This window comes from Lissotriton helveticus, chromosome 1_1, assembly GCF_964261635.1.
Source record: "Lissotriton helveticus chromosome 1_1, aLisHel1.1, whole genome shotgun sequence".
Lineage (NCBI taxonomy): Eukaryota > Metazoa > Chordata > Amphibia > Caudata > Salamandridae > Lissotriton > Lissotriton helveticus.
In genome coordinates this window covers 139,405,520-139,425,345 of record NC_136057.1, presented here as the reverse complement: position 1 = coordinate 139,425,345, position 19,826 = coordinate 139,405,520, and the positions used below count along the sequence as shown (strand labels likewise).

General features: G+C 45.5%; 1 protein-coding gene across 1 annotated transcript in view; it reads right to left on the bottom strand.

The window, feature by feature from the left end:
- Positions 1-2,043: 2,043 nt before the first annotated feature.
- Positions 2,044-19,826, bottom strand: part of RHOD (ras homolog family member D) — a 194,230-nt gene continuing 176,447 nt past the window's right edge. Inside the window, exon 5 of the mRNA XM_078657337.1 lies at positions 2,044-3,503. Within this exon, the coding sequence (XP_078513463.1) occupies positions 3,336-3,503 (168 nt within the window). The 3' untranslated portion in view covers positions 2,044-3,335. The remainder of the gene's footprint in view (positions 3,504-19,826) is intronic.

Below are 19,826 nucleotides of genomic sequence, written 5' to 3'. Positions count from 1 at the left end.
CAGCCAGACAAGCAAGTTAATCCGTGGTGACCTGTAGAAAATGGAGAGATAAGTCCTTGGGTGTTTTTCACCATTACATGGGCGCTTGCATAGACCCCCACGGAAACATGAGTAAAAAGTGTAGCCCTTGCCATTGGAAAGCCGCATTGACCCTCATGGAGGAGACAACTGAGAGGGAAAGTTCACAGGACCGGTAGGCTGGCCTTCCCAGGAGATGGGGCCTTCACTGCGAGAGACCTATCAGGAGAGCCCACCTTTTGGGGTGAAGAAGATTCAGGGGTTCCTCTCCCCGCGCGGCTATGTCATCAACCCACAGCGGGTTATGAAATTTTCTCTTGTGACCGACAAGTAAGCTGTTGGATTTGGGCACTCAGAGATGTGAAGGTATGTTGTTAATATTTGGTGTTTATATTTAAATAGGCACTGTGGATGAAGGATGGCATGTCTGTCTGTCTTTAGCGTGTAGCATGTTGCTTTACATTACCTCTTAGCCTGGGAAAAAAACAAGTGTGCACTTTCTGTGTGGGATGATGTGACTGTCTGCGACTCACGCCATAGGTTATATTATTTCATCTTGAACTCTTAGGCCCTATTGTGGCATATTTTTTAATTACATTTCCACATATGTGTACAAGTAAAGGTGTCATGTAACATGTATTTGATTGTATATAATGGTGTAAATATATTATTATGAGATTTTTTTTATGATGTGCAATTGATTATTGTCAATCGTACTGCAGCCCTGAAGAAGCAGAGTCACCTTCGAAACATGTGTTGGCTGCTGCTTTCGACACTGGCTCCTATCACTGAAACCGACTTGGCTGAAAGTAAGAAACTTGAAGGCTGCTTTAGGTGCCTGTACATACAGATTCCATCAAATAGGTTGGTGTTGTAGTTTTTGTTACTTTGGTCAAAACCTCATTTGATACATTAATTGCTGTATTTGAGTCCGTTTAAATGTATTGTAAGAGAAGTTTCATTGGTTAATAAATTAATATTTTTTTATAACATATTGTGTCTCTAGAATGTTTTGATAGTGAATGAGTTTGTGTTATAGTTGAATCCTCCCTAAAATCTTTACATTTTCTTTAATCCACAGAGGGTTGACAAGGCCCACCTTCTTACCTTCAGATCTTGGTGGGAACAGGTGTTAAGACTGTTCTTATCAATTGGAGCCACACACAACTCCCTTGAGTGGGAGAGGGGACTGAGCTGTCTTGTTATCTTTGAGGGGCCTGCAGGGCATGTTCCAGAGATCAAGAGCCCATCTCTACCCTGGATGGACTCTGCATGGAAGGTGGCACCAGGACAGCAATACGAGCCCGCCCTGACTCTTAGGACCTTCAAACTGCTTGCGCGGACCTGTGACGTGGGTGTGAGCAAGTTGTTATGCAGATGAAAATTCTTGTCCTTGTGGTCGTTACTTCTGGCACTGCATTTGTGTCCAAGCAACGTCTTGGGTTCAAGAGGGAACAAGAAGAGGGTCTGTTTGTTTGCCACTGAAAACCAGTATAAGAGGCAGATGCCACTTCTGTGAGCCTCTACTTATGCTCCTGGTATCAAGTCATAGGAGTGGACTCCAGCATTAGGCACCTTATGATGAACCTTAGTTTTAGAGTGAGGAGCAGCACTGATCTAACACAGAGTCAGTCTGTGTGGCCACCTTAGCACAAAGATCAAGGTATAGGCTAAGACGGTACAGTTAGATTGGCCTCCACCATTAGGCTGGATTCGCTTCTGAGAGCGAGCACACACCGCTCATTTCACATTTGCCACAACAAGACATTTTCCGAACACCAGAGTCCTTTTCAAGCTGTCAATGGCTCTGTTTTACAATAACACCCCATATGCTCATAGACAGCCATATTTTTGTAGTGCGGAAGGGTTCTGGTACCCCCTGAATCGGAAGGGCATTCCAGAAATCTAGAGGAAGAGGGATGGGACATATTTGTATCATATACACACCAGTACACACAACAGTAGAACCTTCTTGGAAGGGCTGAACACTCCATGTGCTTAATTTTTCATCACAGCATAGCAAGCCATCCTCATTTTGATTTTATTGTACAGCAAAGAAAGTGAAAACCGGTGGTCCTTAGTATTCACATGCAATGGCTAATGTTGGACATCAAGGAGAATCGCCAGGGCAACGGCACTTTGAATTACCCCACAACCAGGACAATTCCAAGGTTATCTGCACAAAACATTTAAATACTCCAGGACTTTAAATGCAGTAGATGAGGAAAAGAAGAGATATGATGGATATTAAACTATAGTATAGGCTAGTGTACCCCAGTGCAGAACTCGATGGTAGCCTCAACTGCTCAAAATGACTATCAAAGTTTGTAATTCTCCAATTCAGATATCAAGCACATGTAGATCTTACTCTGTTTTAAAAAAAATGATATTCTTTTATTCATAATCTTTAACACAGATCAATTGGAATTGCTATGTGTGCATTCATTTGTATTCTCATGGTTGATAAATCAAACTGCTTCTAGTCATGTGGGGGAAGGCAACAGATGAAGGGAAGTGTGAGACAGACATAGAGTTGAGCACCAGAGGACATCAATCAATTCTGGGCTAGTGTGTGTTGTAGTTCTGCAGGAGTTCTGGATCAGTGAACCCGACCCCATTAGGCAGATTATTGTTTATAAAACTGAATATCACTGAAAGAAGATACTCAAAGATGACTGCCATGTTTAAGATCATTTTAAAGTTTTCTTCTAGACATTAAAACGCCTCAGAGTATAAATATAGTAGACGAAATGAGCATATTCCAGTGGAATTGCAGCTTTGGAAGCATAGACCGCAGAAGGAGGAGGCTCGGACATCTCCAGGGGTCATATAAAAGCATTAAACTACCTTCCAGCAACGGAAGTAGAGGAATATCTGTAACATAGTTCAGAATGTCAGTAGACAGACTCAGCATTAAAATGGCAGTGATTATTGTGTGAGAACAAAGACATATCCATAAACTGAACAACATCTTTGGTGCTGAAGCAGACAACAAATAAGCACAGACAACTGGCCTGGCAGCCCATACCTGCTCTTTGTATATGTGCATCACCACAATGCACTATGCAGCTCCTAGTCTTGCTGCATCTTGTCTCCCAGTCTCTACCACTTCTTAAAAACTAATTATTGCACAAAATATCACTCATCGGTTTGGCAATTCTTTACATTTCCGTGGATAAACATGTTTGTTGTAATAATTTTTCAGCACAGGCTGCCGAAGAGTGTTCATCAGTCATCCTCTCAGGGTCCTCTTATATGTTCAAAAAGTTCTCCCTCCTCAGGTTAATTGCTATACCTGGTGTGGGACTCAGCAGGTGCTACGACAACACGCAGCCTCTCTTTGTTCTCCGCTTGCGCTGTTTCTTCTTCATGCCATGAATGGCTGCTGTGGCCGCCTCTGAGAAGATGTCCAGGATGTTCTCGCGGAACTTGGCCGAACATTCCAGGTAGGCGACAGCTCGGATTTCCCGGCCCATGGACTGCCCCTGTGAATAAAAGGAGAAAAGAGTAAGTGAGTGCTGGACGGGTGGGTTCCTGAGAGAGAAGACACCCTAAGAACAGGGCACAAGACATGGTGCTGTCAAAACCATGCTGATTATTATACATGGTGCTGTTTTTTTTTTAATTGTAATGCTAACTTAGCTAAACAATACATTGAGTTCTGTTAGAACCGGCTATTTCTGGTAGGCTAAGGCTGATGCCAAAGCCAGGCAGAAACCACCATTCTAGTCAGGGCAAGGAAGTCACTCGCCAAGATAACCCCTGCTCACCCTCTAGGTAGCTTGGCACGAGCAGTCTAGGCTAAACTCGGAGGCGATGTGTAAAGCATTTACGCCAGCGCACAACAGCAACAACATACTAGGTACACCACAAAAGAGACTCCACACAAGGTTATATTAAAATAACTTTTGTATTGTCAAAACCTATCAGATAGAAATTACACATGTACATTGTGCCAACTGGCACGGCAATATTCACAAGGGATTATTTACAAGACAGAGGCTCTGTTTATGAATGGACGCACATTGGAATACCTTTCTGATCATGAGCGGCCAATGAATATTCCAGGACTTAAATTGTATTGTATTGTATTGTAATTGCATTTATATAGCGCTTACCACCCCTGACAAGGCGGCAAAGCGCTTTTTCAGCGAGTAGCACGCTACTCCGGAACCCATAAAGGATTAGTGGTGAATTAGTATAGTGAAATATGAAAGTAATTTGAGTGGCGGATATTAGTCAGTTTTTGGTTTGGGAAAGATAGCGGAGGGATAGAAGAAGGAAAAAAAGATTTGCATTTATATGGCGCTTGTTAGCTCATATGGGGTGTTGAAGTACTTTCTTGGTGAGTAGCACGCTACTCTGGAACCCATAAGGATTAGTGGTCAATTAGTATAGCCAAATTTGAAAGTAATTTGAGTGGTGGATATTAATCAGTTATTTGGATTGAGGATGGCGGAGGGATAGAGGAGGGGAAAAGGTTGGCATTTATTTAGCACTCGTTACCCCTGTTGGGCTGTTGAAATGCTCTTTTGGCGAGTAGCATGCTACTCCGGAACCCATTAAAGGATTAGTGGTGAATTGGTATAGTGAAATATTAAAGTAATGTGAGTGGTGGATGATATGTTAGTCGGTTATTTGGAACGAGAAGGGTAACAGAAGGATAGAAGAGGGACAGAGGTTTGCATATATATATATAGCGCTTGTTACCCCTGATGGGGTGTTGAAGCGCTTTTTTGATGAGTAGCACGCTACTCCGTAACCCATAAAGGATTAGTGGTGAATTAGTATGGTGAAATATGAAAGTAATTTGAGTGGTGGATATTAGTCAGTTATTTGTAGTGAGAAGGACAGCGGAGGGATAGAAGAGGGAAAAAGGGTTGCATGTATATAGTTTTCGCTACCCCTAATGAGGTGTTGAAGTTTTTTTATCGGCAAGAAGTACGCTACTTGGAACCCATACAATATTGTGCTGGAGCTCTGCATGTAGCAGAGTTCAGGATACGTCATTGCTTTCTTTCTATCTTTGGTTTTCAAGGATTCTCTGATAAATTTAATTTTAGGTAGTCACTTTGTTTTACAAAATATTACTTTAAATAAACTCAGATCCCTCTTGGGCCCCTAGTGTCCAGGCCGCCACCTGAAGGATCACGGAGGCCACCCCCAGTCTGACCTTCTTACTGTGCCACAGTTTTTTTTTTTTTTTAAAAGACTTTATTCAGCACCAAATACAATTCACAGTAGCTGTCAACAAACCAGAACAGTGGATGCGTACCAGGAGGCGACACAATATTTAACAAACTAAGGAGGTTAATGCAGGTGTGGAGAAGTTCTGATCGGTTCGAGCAAAAATACAGAGTGCCATTTTTTCAAAACAGTAAAATCATAAAGACAATAATTAACGAACTGCCATGAAAAACAAGGAACACAGTACATCAAAGGAAACAAAATCAATAAGCACACGAGAATCAAGAAGGCAAGTCATTACTGTGCCACAGTTACCTCTTTTCCAATAATTGTGAAAACTTACAAAGTACCATATCAATGACCGGACAGTTACATTTAACAACTAGACAAACTGCAGAGTCTTGCAGAGTCAGCATTTTATGAACTATCTATGAGTGTAAGTTTCACTTGCACCTGCAACAGTTGTTTGATCACTCTGAAGATTTTTGTGTGAGTTAATCTACTCACAGAGATGGAAGTAGGCAGGGAGTGGTAGTTTCACGGCTGGAGTGCCCTGGGAGTTTGTGCACACTCATAAACTCTTGTGATCAAGCTTTGTGAGGAAGCGAAACGTGTCATGGCGGACGCTCTGGGCATAATAAAACTACCTTAAAACTTTGCATCAGCAAATTCTGGGTCCACTCCTCGTCATTTTTGCCTGTGAAGGGCGCCTGTGTGTTCGTGACAACTTTTCAAGACTCATAAACTTACATGTATGTCTATATCACACCCTGGAACAGGTAATAATGTATTCCTGACAAGCACCGGAGTTAAACTTTTTTTTTCTTTGGGAAGGGAGTTTCTACCCGGAGGGGACAATACCTCCCCAAGGAGAAACAAGAAACTGAAATTTTAAGAAAGGAATTTGTACTTGCTCAGGAGATTTTCACATGAGCAGCCATTTACACGTGCAGTTGGCAAATACATGCATGTGTATTTGTTTATGTCAAAATAAATTACACAACTGTGTGCTAGGTGGATGCCAGGAAAGCTGGACAAAGTGGGCAAAGTCAGTAAATAAATGCACCGGTCGCAGGTATCCAGGTCTGCTTCTGTAAACCCACCACACTCATCGCCTTGAGACCCTTACACGTGAGTAGTCGCACTTTACAAGACCCCCAATTGATTGATTGATTGATTGATTGATTTTCAATTCCTGAAAAGTGGTGAATCTGCACCGATGCAAGATCATAGACCCGCGGGGGCACTTTTGTGACTTTCTCAGAGAATGGGGCCCATAATCATTTTACACACTTCTCCAGTATTATTTTTTAAAATATTGTCATGCATCAAACACATTTAGTTAAATGATAGTTTATAGAAATGGGGTTTAAAGGTCTGCTTAAAATCCTGCACTAAGGTTTAGTAAATGGTCTGTGACCTTCGTCCATTTTTAAGTCCAGCCTACAAGGCAGCACAGCTGTCTGGTTTCAAAAGACCTAATTTGGGCTTACCAAGAACTTATAGCCTGGCCTTTGCTTACCAGAGGTTGGTTTTATTGTCACTCTCGCTTGCTTGTTATTCAACAGCTTTTATTGTCCCAACTTTCCCTTTTTATGTTTGTCTCTCCCCGGAGCATGGCCTCTTTACCATCTCTCTGATCAGCTTACTTTAGCAGTGGTGTGGGCAAAGTTAGTAAAAGAATGTCTGTGGTGATTAGTACTTTAAGCATTATTCTTGATTCTACGTTCTTTAACCAAGCTTTGTTCACCTGCAGCATTCTTTACTTGATCTTTGTTTGTTTACCTTTGTTTTCATTGGCTCTCCGTAGGTTTGTATGGGGATTCTAAACAGTTTGGGTATTCAAGTGATTTGGAGATCTTCTTTGCTGTTAGGTGGTGCTCCTAATAAAGTACACAATTAAACTTCCACCTTGAGTGGTGCTTGCTTCCTTTTGGCGACGAGTTGTGAGGCACTCTTCTGGCAGGAGCATCCACTTTCTTCCACGTCGTTTTTGGTTTGTCCCCATCCATTTATTGGATTTGGAGGTCTCCGGCCAGGTATTACAGATTGGGACCGCGTCATGATGACATTATCTGGTCATCATTCTCCATTGGGAGTTTGTTTTCAGCTCTTGTCTGCTGATGACACAGAGCTGATTGTGCAGATTGGAATTGCTAGTTTGGCTAGTCTGGAGCCACGCTCGTGCCAGCAGCACGAGAGTATTCCTTAGAGTGGCACGCGGAGACTGTACATGCGCACTGGCCAGTCAGCATGGGTATGACCCATGAGGTCCTCGCGTCTGCCTGTGTTGCCAAGCAACAAAGTCAGCGTGCCAACGTGATTGGACAGCACGCTCTAGCAGCCATATATTTGGAAATATTTCACTGGCAGTTTCACGTATTCTCTTCTTTTTGGCAGTAAGATATTCTCATCATAACTCTTAGGAATTAATACCTTACTCTGGCACAAGTTGGGTGATCTTACAGGTTTTTTTTGTTTTTGTTTTTTTAACATTCCTTCTTCTGCTGGTTTATATTTGGTGTTTTTGGCCATCTTTGTTTGCTGTGTTATTTTATTTACAATGGCCAATACCAATTGTGGGAATCCTCCACCTGCATTTTTCAAAGGTTCCAACCAGCCAAGTATGAAGTGGGACAAATGGCTTTGTCATTTCAACAATTACCTTTTGGTTATTAACGGTGCAACTTTTCCTCCTGAAAGGAAAACAGCTTTACTTCTAAACCTGATGGGTAATGATGCAGAGAATATTTTTGAACATTTACCTGATGTCGCACCACCACACAGTGTTGAAGCTGGTGACTATGATTGCTTTTCAGAGGCTTTGGATAGATAAAAGAAAAGATTCGGGGAAGAACCACACATTGTTTTGGAAAGATTTAATTTTCATACTCGCCACCAATTGATTGATGAATCTGTGGATGCCCATGTTTCTTCCTTAAGGGTTCTGGCTGCTGATTGTGCATTTGGCGTAGAAATTGATACTTACATCAGAGATCAGTTGATTATTCGATGTTCCAACAAAAAGATCCAAGAACAGCTCTTACACCAACGCAATCCTACTCTACAGGAGGCTATTGACATTGCGAAAAGTGTCGATCGCTCTATTAGTTCGTTTAAAACGATTAACGTGGACAGTACTGTTGTGGGTGTAGCAGCGTTATCTATTAAAGATAGTAGCAAAGTGGGTCTTTCCAGAACAAAATTTTCAAAACTGTTTACACCTTCTACATCTAAATCAGTTTGCAACCGTTGTGGTTCTAAAACTCACTCAGCTCAGTATAAGCAATGTCCAGCCAGAGGTAAAGAGTCTTTTACATGCCGTAAATTGGGTCATTTTGGCACCGTGTGTTTGAGCAAGGGTAAAGGAAGCTCTATTGTCCAATAGTGTGTCAATGTGGAACAGTGCGAACAGGACGTGGTGTTATGCATCATGGAAGGTTTACCTTCAGATAAGGCATGATAAGGTTCTGGAACCTTCTGATATCAGAGTTTATGGGTTTGGAGGAAAATAAATCTCCATAGAGGGCTATTACATTTCGTAGATTAAATTCAGAAAAAGTTATTTTCGGTAAAGTGTATGTCGCTAAAGATGGGCTGCAAGTGCTAGGATGAAGACATCAAGGAATGTTCAATATCACTCTTCACCCTAATGCAAAGGTACACGTTTGTTTTGCTGAGGACTCTGGTTGTATTCAAAGTGTCATGGATAAGGATAACAGATTAGAGTGCATCTTAGATAAGAATATTTTTCACAAGTCACTGGGTCAAGGGAAAGGTTTTTCACACCATATCCAACTTTTAAAAGATGCCATTCCTGTTAAACATTAATTGAGGCATGTTCCTTTGTCTGTTCGTGTGGAATTGTCTCAAATGCTTAAGAATATGTGCACAGAAGGAATTATCAAACTTGTTGATTCATCCGAGTGGGTTTCTCCAATTGTTTTGGTAAAAAAAAGGAATGGGGAACATATACTCTTGTCGGATTTGAGGTCTGTTAACAAGCAAATTCTAGTGGATTGCCACCCCTTGCTCAGAATTCAAGATTTATTAGCAAAATTGGATGGAGAGAATGTTTTTTCGACTATAGACCTCAAATCTGCTCATCATCAGGTTGCGTTGCCTCCTCAGTCAAGACATTTGGTTATGTTATGTTATGTTATGTTATGTTATGTTACATTTTATTTTTATAGCGCACAGCGACTCAAAAAGAGTATCCTGGCGCTTTCACAGCGAGACCTACAGTAGGTAACACAACACGACAACAAAGCAAAACAAAGATGTGATAAACCAAAAAAGAAACCTATAAAGTAAACAGCCAGGTTTTAAGACCTTTCCTGAAAGCCAGTAAACTCGTGGCACCACGAAGTGTCAGTGGCAGAGCATTCCACAGCTGGGGGGCACGCAGACCAAAGGAGCGACCCCCAATGCGGGCTTTTTGAATACGCGGTACAACTGCCAGAAACTGTGACTCTGATCTAAGTGCCCGTGCCGGTTGATAAAAGGACACTCTCCTTTGGAGGTACTTCGCACCTCCAGAGTGTAGGGCCTTATAGGTCAGAGTCAGCGTCTTAAAGATAATGCGCTTACGAATAGGCAGCCAGTGCAAGGCCTGCAAGAGGCATGACGCCCTAGCTCGCCTATTAAGACCATAGATGGCTCTCGCCGCCGCATTTTGCGTCACCTGAAGGCGCTGTAGCAGATACTCCGGCAGGCCCAGGTATAGGACGTTGGCATAGTCCAACCTGGACCCGATCAGAGCCTGCACAGTCAGTTTCCGGTGTTCTTCCGATAACAGGGGTAGAAACTTCCTTAATACCTTCAGGAGACCAAAGCAGGTGCCCGTCACCCCCAGAATCTGGGCTCTCATTGACAGACCCTTGTCCATCTTGACACCCAGATTCTTGGCCACTGCAGATGGAGCAGAAGGGGGAGACATGCCTATAGGCCACCAGTCATGCCAGTCAGGCTCAGACGTACACCCGAAGAAGAGCACCTCAGATTTCTCGGGGTTGCACTTGAGGCCACCCAGATTAAACCATCTGAAGACAGCCCCAAGGCACTCCCGGATGCTCTCCCCATTAAAATCTCCTCCCCTCTCACAGGAGAAGAGGAGCTGAGTGTCGTCAGCGTAGGACACGATCCGGGCCCCGCAAGACTCCGCCAGAGCCGCCAAAGGGGTCATGAAGATGTTAAATAGGGTCGGGCTCAAAATAGAGCCCTGAGGGACCCCAACACCCAGAGGCGGCATCACAGCAGAATCCGGCGTGGTCCAGACCGTTTGTCGGCGGTCGGCTAGAAATGAAGAAAACCAGCTGAGCACCGTCCCCCTGAGGCCTATCTCGAAAAGTCTCGAGAGCAGGCGTTCATGGGGGACGGTGTCAAATGCCGCCGACAGGTCCAACATGACCAGCATGGCCCTGCCTCCGGAGTCCAAAACTCCTTTGATGTCTTCTGACACCTCCAGAAGTGCGGTCTCGGTACTGAGACTAGGGCGGAAGCCTGACTGGGACGGATGCAAAAGCTCATGCCCTTCCAAAAAATTGGAGAGCACCATTTGAATGTGCTTCTCCAAGATTTTCATCAAGGCAGGCAGGAGTGAAATTGGTCGATAATTGACCAATGCCTCCGGATCAAGACCAGGCTTTTTCAATAGGGGGATCACCATAGCCTGCTTCCAGGCTAATGGGCCCAAACCCTGGCTCAATGAAAGGTTGAGCAGCGGGTTGACCAGAGGATTTAGGACTTCCGCCATTCTCGCAAGAAACTTTGCCGGACAAGGGTCCAAGGGCGAGCCAGATTTAAGAGCGCACAAGAGTCCTAACGACTCAGCGGCCGACAGGGGAGGAAAAGCTGCCAGCAGTGGACCAGATGAGGCGGCAAGGTGGAGGTCCTCCCTTATCCAGGTTGCACCCGCAGGAGCCACCAGGTGAAGGGAATCCTGGATAAGCCTGATCTTGTCCGTGAAGAACTTGGCAAGGTCCGCCGCCCAAGACTTAGGGGGCATATCATGGACGACATTCGAGCGAGGGGCTGTAAATTCCCTCACTATGGAAAAGATTTCCTTGCAGGAGTTAGCGGCAGCCTCAATTCTCCCAGCAAGGTAAACCCTTTTTCCAGCACGAATGTCCCGTTGGTAGGCCTTCACCGCAGATCTATACAACAGTTTAGCCTCCGGATCGTATTGGGCACGCCAAGCTCTTTCCGCCGCCCTACAGGACTGCCGGGCCGACGCCAGTGTCGCCGTAAACCACGGGGCCGAAACCCGTTTCATCGTGGAACGGGGGGCGATCACTGGGGCAAGATCATTAAGTCTATCCATTAACCAGCCCTGCAGGGCTTCCAGGTCCTTCTCAAGATCCCCCGTGCACAAGCACGGGTGCTCAAGCGCCGCCTGCGCTAGCATTGCTGGTGTTACCGAGTGGTAGGCCCGATGGGCGCGTCGCTGTTGCTGAGACCCCAAATTGACAGGTCTCATCACACCCTTGACCAAAAATTTGGCCAACCAATGATCGGACCACAACACCGGAATTATCTCCTTCACCTCAAGGGGGGAGGTCGAAAAAACCTGATCCAGGGTGTGCCCCTTCACATGGGTAGGCCCCACGAGAAATGGCGTTAAACCCAAGGGGGCGGTGGCCTCCAGGAGTTTGATGGTATCCGGGTCTGATGGTATATCCATATGAAGGTTAAAATCTCCGGCAACAATACACTGAGCAGCTTTCAACGCCATCCCAGATAGGACAGACTCCAAATCTTCGAGAAAAGTGCCCAAAGGGCCAGGTGGTCTGTACACCAACAAGCCCTTAAAGGAGTGGTGAGGGGCCAGGGAGATGGAGAAAGCGAGGGACTCAGAGCCCCGGATGTCATCAATCGGCAAGATGGAACAAACCACGCTTTCCTGCACCACCAGGGCCACTCCTCCACCTCTACCCCTGGGTCTATCCTGCCTGTAAATACTGTAGCCAGGAGGGATAGCCGCAGCCACATCGGGGTTGGAAAACTCCCCCAGCCACGTCTCAGTTAACATGAGACAGAGGGGCCTCTAAAAGGTCGAAGATCTCCTGTGCATGTCTCCGGTTACGTTTATCACACCTGACTGGGCATTCAGATATGTGAGGCTGCCTTTTGGTTTCGCTTCTGCCGCATCGGTATTTCAAAAATGTATGTTTTGTCTGTTTGGAAATATCGATGGGGTGGTCGGATTCCAGGATGATATCCTGGTGTATTCCAAAACCGATGAGCAGCATGCTACTTTACTTAATAGAGTGCTGACCATTTTGGAGGAGAAAGATATGAATGTTCATCTTGATAAATGCAAATTTCACACGCAATAAGTTGAGTATCTAGGACACAGAATTTCCAGCTCTGGAATTTCTCCTGAAGAAGATTTGCTAAATACCATTTGTGATATGCAGACTCCCAAATGTAAAAATCAATTCAAATCTTTTTTCGGGTTATGTGAGTATTACGCAAGGTTTGTTCAAAATGTTGATGACGTTGTTTTACCTTTGAGGTCATTACTTAAAATGGGCAGGAAATTCGAGAGGTTCGATGTTCATACCACTGCTTTCGTGGTATAAAAAAAGCAATCATCGATTCAAAACCATTTGCGTTTTCACATGAGGCTTCTAATGTTGTCACTGTGAATGCCAGTGCAACTGAATTTGGTGCTGTTTTAAGTCAAATCAAAGATGGGATTGAACGCTCTATTGCATTTGCATCCAGACCTCTCACTTCAGCAGAATCTAGGTATTGCACTCTTCAGCGTGAAGCTTTGGGGTGCACATGGTCTGTGGAACATGTCAAAATGTATTTGTGGTACAAACATTTTCATATCAAAATTGACCGTAAGCCTTTGAAGTTGAAGTTGGGGCAATTTATAGAGCGCCTGTATACCAAAAAGGTTTCATGGCGCTAGTACCGTGCAGTTCCCATAAAAGACAACTTAGACTTCAAACGCTCTGATGAATAACCAAGTCTTCAAACCTTTGCGGAATTCCAAGTAAGATGGAGAAAGACGAAGGTTGTCAGGAAGGGCATTCCAAAACCTGGGCGCCAGGAAGGAGAAACACGACCCCCCCTGTTTCTTCCTGACAAAACGAGGAACCATCAAAAGGTTTTTTGACGAAGACCGTAAATTCCTGGAAGGAGTATAGATTAGAAGCCTGGATGCCATATAGTGGGGAGCTAAGCCCGCCAGAGATTTAAAAATAAGGCATCCTAATTTAAATTGGCATCTATGAGTAACAGGCAACCAATGCAATTGCCTAAGAAGCGGGAGGGCATGGTGGAATCTAGACCGACTATAAATCAGCCTAGCAGCCTGATTTTGAATGATGTTACTTTCAAAACATGGCATGGGAAAAGCTTCTTCTACATTGGTTAAGAGTTTTTAGAAACTTCATGAATATAACTTTTCTGTGAGATGTATTCCTGGCACACAGAATGTTCAGGCTGATTGCTTGTCCCGTTTGTCAGGGGATGTTGTTGCAAATCCTAATGAAGAGTGCGTTGTTGCATCTTCAGATGATGTTGTACTTTCTGTGGGAGAGGTTATTTTTAAGGAAGAATGGTTGTCAGACACGTCTCAAGATGATATCTTAGTAATGCTTAAAAGTCATATTGTAGAAGGATGGCCTTTGGAGAAACATTTATCTAAAGATTTACAAGTTTTCTGGAAGGGCCAAGATGACTTATTTCTTGAGAATGAGGTTATTGTAAAAGGAGGTTGTTTTTTTCCACTCTCTGGTCTCAGAAACAAATTGATTTCTATTGCTCATTTAGGTCATTTGGGTCAATCTAGTACCATTAAGAAAGGCAGGAATGTTTTTGGGTGGCCTTAGATGGACAAAGATGTGGGCAAGTTTGTTGAAATGTGTCCTTTATGCATTAAATCTGATAAGATTTTGAAAACTCAACATGTTGATCCTATTCAGACCACCTTTCCTGACAGACCTTGTCCAAGTTGGCCATGGATTTATTAGGACCTTATGAAGGAATCAACTCTAGGAAACCATATATTTTGGTTCTCAATGATTATTTTTCAAAGAGAGTGGAATTAAAGTGGATATGTCATCCAGATACTTGCACTGTTATTGATTTTCTGCAGGAGGTGTTCAGGAAAGAAGGTTTTCCGGACAGTATTGTAACAGGCAACGGCTCCCAGTTTCCCTCAATTGCCATTGAAGATTTTTTTAAAGGGGTTGATGTAGGAAGCTGGGAGCTGGGAGTTGGGAGCAAATCCCCTGGTTTTAGGCTCAGGGTAAAGGGGGGTTTGAGCTAGCACCCAAAGTACACCTTGCAGCGGCGCTGGGGCGGTGGGTGCAGGGTGCTGTTTTGGCCTCGAGTGCCCTGTTGGTTTCAATGGGGATTCTCCGGTTTCAACAAAGTCTGCAGGCTCGGGGACGAAGATCTTCTGGAGGTGACCACCGGTAGGAGAGGTAAGTTGGGATGCCTGGGGATGCTGGGACACCGTCGGTTGGGCCACCCAAGGCTGTGGGACTTCCGGTGCAGGGGTGTCTTTAGGCGTCTGGTTTCTCTTACCAGCTCCGGTCGCGATCGGGGGGATCCCCCAGAAAGAGGCTGGGAGATTCGAGGCAGGTCGGAGATCACCAGATTTCAGGTCAGAATTGCCGGGGAAACCTCCTCGTGGTGTTGGGCCACTCGAACTCTGGCTGTGGGCGACGGGTGCAGAGTGGTGCGGACTTGTGGATTTGGCCGGAGCCAGAGTCTGTGGGTAAACAAATCCAGTGTTCACGGGAGACAAAGTCTTTTCTTTAGAAGGCAGGGCAGGTCCTCGGGGTTCTTGAGGTTGCTGGTTGCAGGAGTTTCGCTTCTGCAGGTTCGAGGTGGGGACAGGCTGGTAGGGCTGGGGCGAAGTCAGTGAGTGTCCTACTCTTCTTAGCCTCAGTACAGCTGTTCGGTCCTCCTTCTTCTTTACTTCTTGGTCGTTTCTTGTCTGAGGAGGCAAGGTTCGGGGGTGCCCCTAAATACTAGATTTAGGGGGGTTACAGGTTAGTAAAGGTTGGGACCAATGGGTCCCTTCCTTGGGGTGGGTTCACCCCCTATTATGCCACCCTCCAGTAGGAGGGGGGCATATGCCTCACTCTGGTTGGCTGGGTCCCCCCATCTGCAAGTGGCGAGACTGAGAGTTGTGCTTCACATCGCCTCTCCCACCTGAGGGGTGGGGTTGGCAAAGGCGGGTACACCTCCCTTCCTCACTAGGTTTTCCCGCTGGTTTTCCCGCCTAAAGTGGGGGTCAGAGCTGGTGGGGACCAGTTGCTGGAAGCAGCAAAAGGCCTGGGGAAACTCACAAAGGTGGCAAACCTTTGAAGCTTCCCCTTCGTGGACCCTGCCCATCCTGGGGGTGGAGGCTTGACACCTCATCCCAGGATGTGCATTGTTTCAGACCCCCGAGAGCAGCTGGCTCTCGACCCAGGGGTCCAGAAACATGTCTGGTGGTGACAGCTGGTGAGCAGCCACTCAGCCTGGACACTGGTGTTAGATCGTTTTTCAGGGGGCATCTCTAAGATGCCCACTGTGTGCATTTTTCTTTAAATCCCACAATGGCATCAGTGTGGGTTTAATGTGCTGAGAAGTTTGATACCAAACTTCCCAGTTTTCAGTAAAGCCATTATGGTGCTGTGGAGTTCGTAATGACAAACTCCCAGCACCATATACTCTTAGTGGCATTACTGCACTTACAATGTCTGAGGATTGGCTTAGACACTGTAGGGTTACAGTGCTAACCCACACTCACAAGGCCCTACACGACACCGGACCAGCATACCTGAACAGCCGACTCAAATTCCACGCACCCCAAGGGACCCTACGATCAGCCCAGCTCTCCTACGCCGTGGTCCCCCGCACCAGAAAGACCAGATCGGGAGGCCGCTCCTTCGCCTTCCACGCGGCCAGAGCCTGGAACGACCTTCCGCTCCACCTCAGACAGATAACATCGATCCCCATCTTCGCAAGAAACCTCAAAACCTGGCTCTTCGACAGACCCCCCTCCTTAATGGACTGGAACCTGCGACCCCCCCTCAGTGCCTTGAGACCCTTATGGATGAGTAGTCGCGCTTAACAAACACCTGATTTTAGTTGATTTTTACAGGGCTCATGCACCTGTACCCTGACCACTGGTATAGTGCACCCAGCTAGAGGGGTGGCTGACCTATGCCAGGACAGTGGGTTGTAGGCATGGCACCTAGGCATGTGTGCTATGCCGACTCTTCACTTTGTTCTGCACCAAACCACTAACCTGCAGAGGCAGTGTGTGAGTGTGAAGGTATAGGGCCTCCAAGGTTGGCACAATAAGTGCTGTAGCCCTTAGAGGCCTTCTCTGGACACAGTGCCCTGGGTACCTGTGGTACCATTTACAGGGAACTGACCTGTGGCCAAAGATGCCAATTGGGTTTTGTTTTCAATGCAGTTTTAGGGATGGAACATAGGTCCTGGGTACCTGTGTGGCCGGAGCCCAGGGCACACTCAGTCAGAGTACATCAGCACTTCAGCAAAAAGTGGGGGCACCCATGCAAGAAAGATGGCACTTTCTTACAGTTGATATTTGTCACCTTGCCACTGCACTGTATGCACCAAACTTGAACGGTTTGGTGGAAAGATTTAACAGGACTCTGGCGGGAGGTATCCAGTTGGCTCTTAAGTCCAGAATTGATGTGAAACAACATATTGCCGGCTTGTTGTGGTCTTATCACTGTACGCCCCATTGTACCACCAAATTTTCCCCTTTCTAGTTACTCAAAGGGAGGTCTCCGAGGCAAAAACTGAGCCCTGGGTGGATGTTTTCCAAACTCAACACTTGCAATCTCAAACAAATGTATGAGTTGGTCAAACATATTGTGGAAACGAAAGGAACAAAAATAACATTGTGCAGGTGTCTAAAGAAACTAGGAATAGGTTGTGTGTAGGTGTTAAAGTCAAGATCAAACTATCTATTCACGTACAAAAAGGTTGTTCCAAGTTTTATGATGTAAGGAAAATTGTCAAGTTAGGAAAAACTTCTGCTTTATTGGACACTGGATCTTGGTGGAGTTTGTCTAGATTAGCAAAAGTTTTTTTATCCTGCGCAAATTGATACCAATAGCATTGATGTTCCTGACTTTGGAAGTCAGTGTTTTGCTAAGAAGATCTGAGAAGGAAAGAATTTCAGTGATGTTGTACCTGAAATTGTTGGGAAAAGTAAGATAAGCATTAAGTTGTCTGTAAAGTTCGATGATTGTGTAATGTATGAATCATTTTGCAGTGTATTAATCACACCTTTACAGTGCTATTATTTTGTAATGTATTAATGTGCATTTGTTTTTTGCTTAGGTTGTTTTAGTTATTTTTTATTTTTGTATTTTGTTCCATGTATAAGGAATGGAGGAGGCATGTGGTAATTAGTACTTTAAGCATTATTCTCGCTTTGTTTACCTTTGTTTTCATTGGCTCTCTGTGAGGTCTACGGGGGGGGGATTCTAAACTGTTTGGATATTAGAGGGAGTTGGAGATCTTCTTTGGTGCTATGTGGATGCTCCTAATAAAGTAGACAGTTGAACTTTAACCTTTAATGGTGTTACTACAACGCGGCCTAACGGCTCGATAGGGTGTATCTCGAAGCTGAAGGACTGGGTTCGCGTCTGGCAGGGACGCTCAAACATCCTGTGATTCTGGGCAAATCACTGAACATTTGTGTCTAGAAATGAATGTGTGCGTCTATAATGCAGCTGGTGCTCAAGTAACGCGCTCTATCTTCGGGACGAGTTCCCCTAAATAAAACTCCCCCAAATAAATGCACGCAGGGCCCAAAGTAATCGTCGAGTGAGAACAAGTAGAGAGAAATTCATAGCGATAGAAATGCTCAGCTCTTCCTAATTAATGGGGTACCGCCGCCATCTACTGGTAGAATGGGAAACCTACAGCTGCCAAGCGTTGGTCCTTGTTCTTGATACTCGTTTTGCTGCTCAACTGGTCAGTGCTAATTAGCAAATCATGATGTAAGTCACAAGTCTGCGTCACAGAAGCACTCACGACGTTACAGAAGCATCCATGACGTCACGGAAGCATCCAAGACTGCTGGAATTCTAGGACCGTGAATTGCATGTATGAACAAATTGTACCCACCCTGCGGAGGATGGATATGTGAATGTGTAAACACAGGCACCCGCGCGAAAGTAGGGATTTGTACAGGAAATCATATTTGTTGTATGGAGAAAAAACACTATAAACAAGCATTGGCAAAGCCAATAGGTGTTTTGCCAATGCAAATCCATTATTAGCTTAATCAAATTTTTTTAACATAGCTTACATTGTCTGCGTCACTTTTTTTTTTAGTAATAGGAACCCCGAGGCAGCTTAATGTACAGTGAACGTTCTGCAAATGGGTTCATTCAAAGCAAAATTTCATGAGGAAACACAAAAGTGTGCGTGGAGAGAAGGGAAGGGTGTGAAAGAAAACACGGGCGAGTACCGAGACTTCTCAGGAGCAAACAGGTCTCTAAAGAATATGTGCCCGCACTTCTATCTTTCCATTTGAAACACTGGAGATATGAGAGGCGGTGCTGCGCTCTGATTAGTCTGTTTCAACCAATCCGAGTCGAGTCTGGGAGGAGCCAGTTGTGCCCCCGGTACTTCACGCACGCCGCAGCGCAGACGTACAGCCCAGAGAGAGTGTGTTGTGGCGAGGACTTGCTAGGCTTAGGAACCGCTGAGGCAGATTCTTTTGAAAAAACTCCCTTTGCACGCTGTGTTTGATATTTTCTAATCACTCTGACTATTTTAAACTGGCGGAAGTGCTGCAATCTGATTGGTCTGTTAACCAGCCCGAGGCGAGCCTGGGAGGAGTCAGTTGTGGCCCCCAGGGCGGGTGGGCCGCTGGGGTGCCAAAGGTGTGCCAAAGGCAAGCCCGTCTGCGCCCGTCCGCGCCTGGACGTCACCAGGAGCCAGGCACTCTGCCTGATTGCCACCCCTCAGGTAGGTTTATTTGCGCAAGACTCTGTTTGCCTTGCAACTGGGCGTTCCCCCTTGCGGAAGCCAGAGCTGGTCTTCAACTGCCAGCCTCCCGCACTGTAATCCGTGTACCTTTAGGGTCAGCCCCTGCTTGCACCCCCCCGTACATGAAGGAGTACAAAATTTGCAGTCTAAACTGTTGTTCCTGGGCCAAGCACCATGCAGAGGTGTTTGACCTTTTAGCTGAACGTTCCCTTGACATTTTATTTCTGACAGAGATCTGACTTTCATGACTCTGCTGCTATCCCAGCCCTTGTCTTGCCCACAGGATACGCTATGAGAAGTTTGAACATAGACGTGGGTAGAGGCGGGGGCATTACAATGATATACAAAGCCATCTATGCATATAGGGGCCGATTAGGATCGCGGACGGACTTGAGTCCGTCCGCGACCCCTGAGGAGGAGGGAACGTCCGCATGGGCTGCGGCGTTCCCTCCAAACAGATTAGGATGTGACCGCCAGGGTGGCGGTCACATCCTCTATCTTTAACATTGCGGCGGATGCAGCTTCAAGCTGCACCCGCCGCAATGTTAAAAATGCATGCATCGCATTTGTATGCACAAAGCAGCAGGCACTGCGCAGTGCCTGCCACTTTGTGCATGCAAATGCAG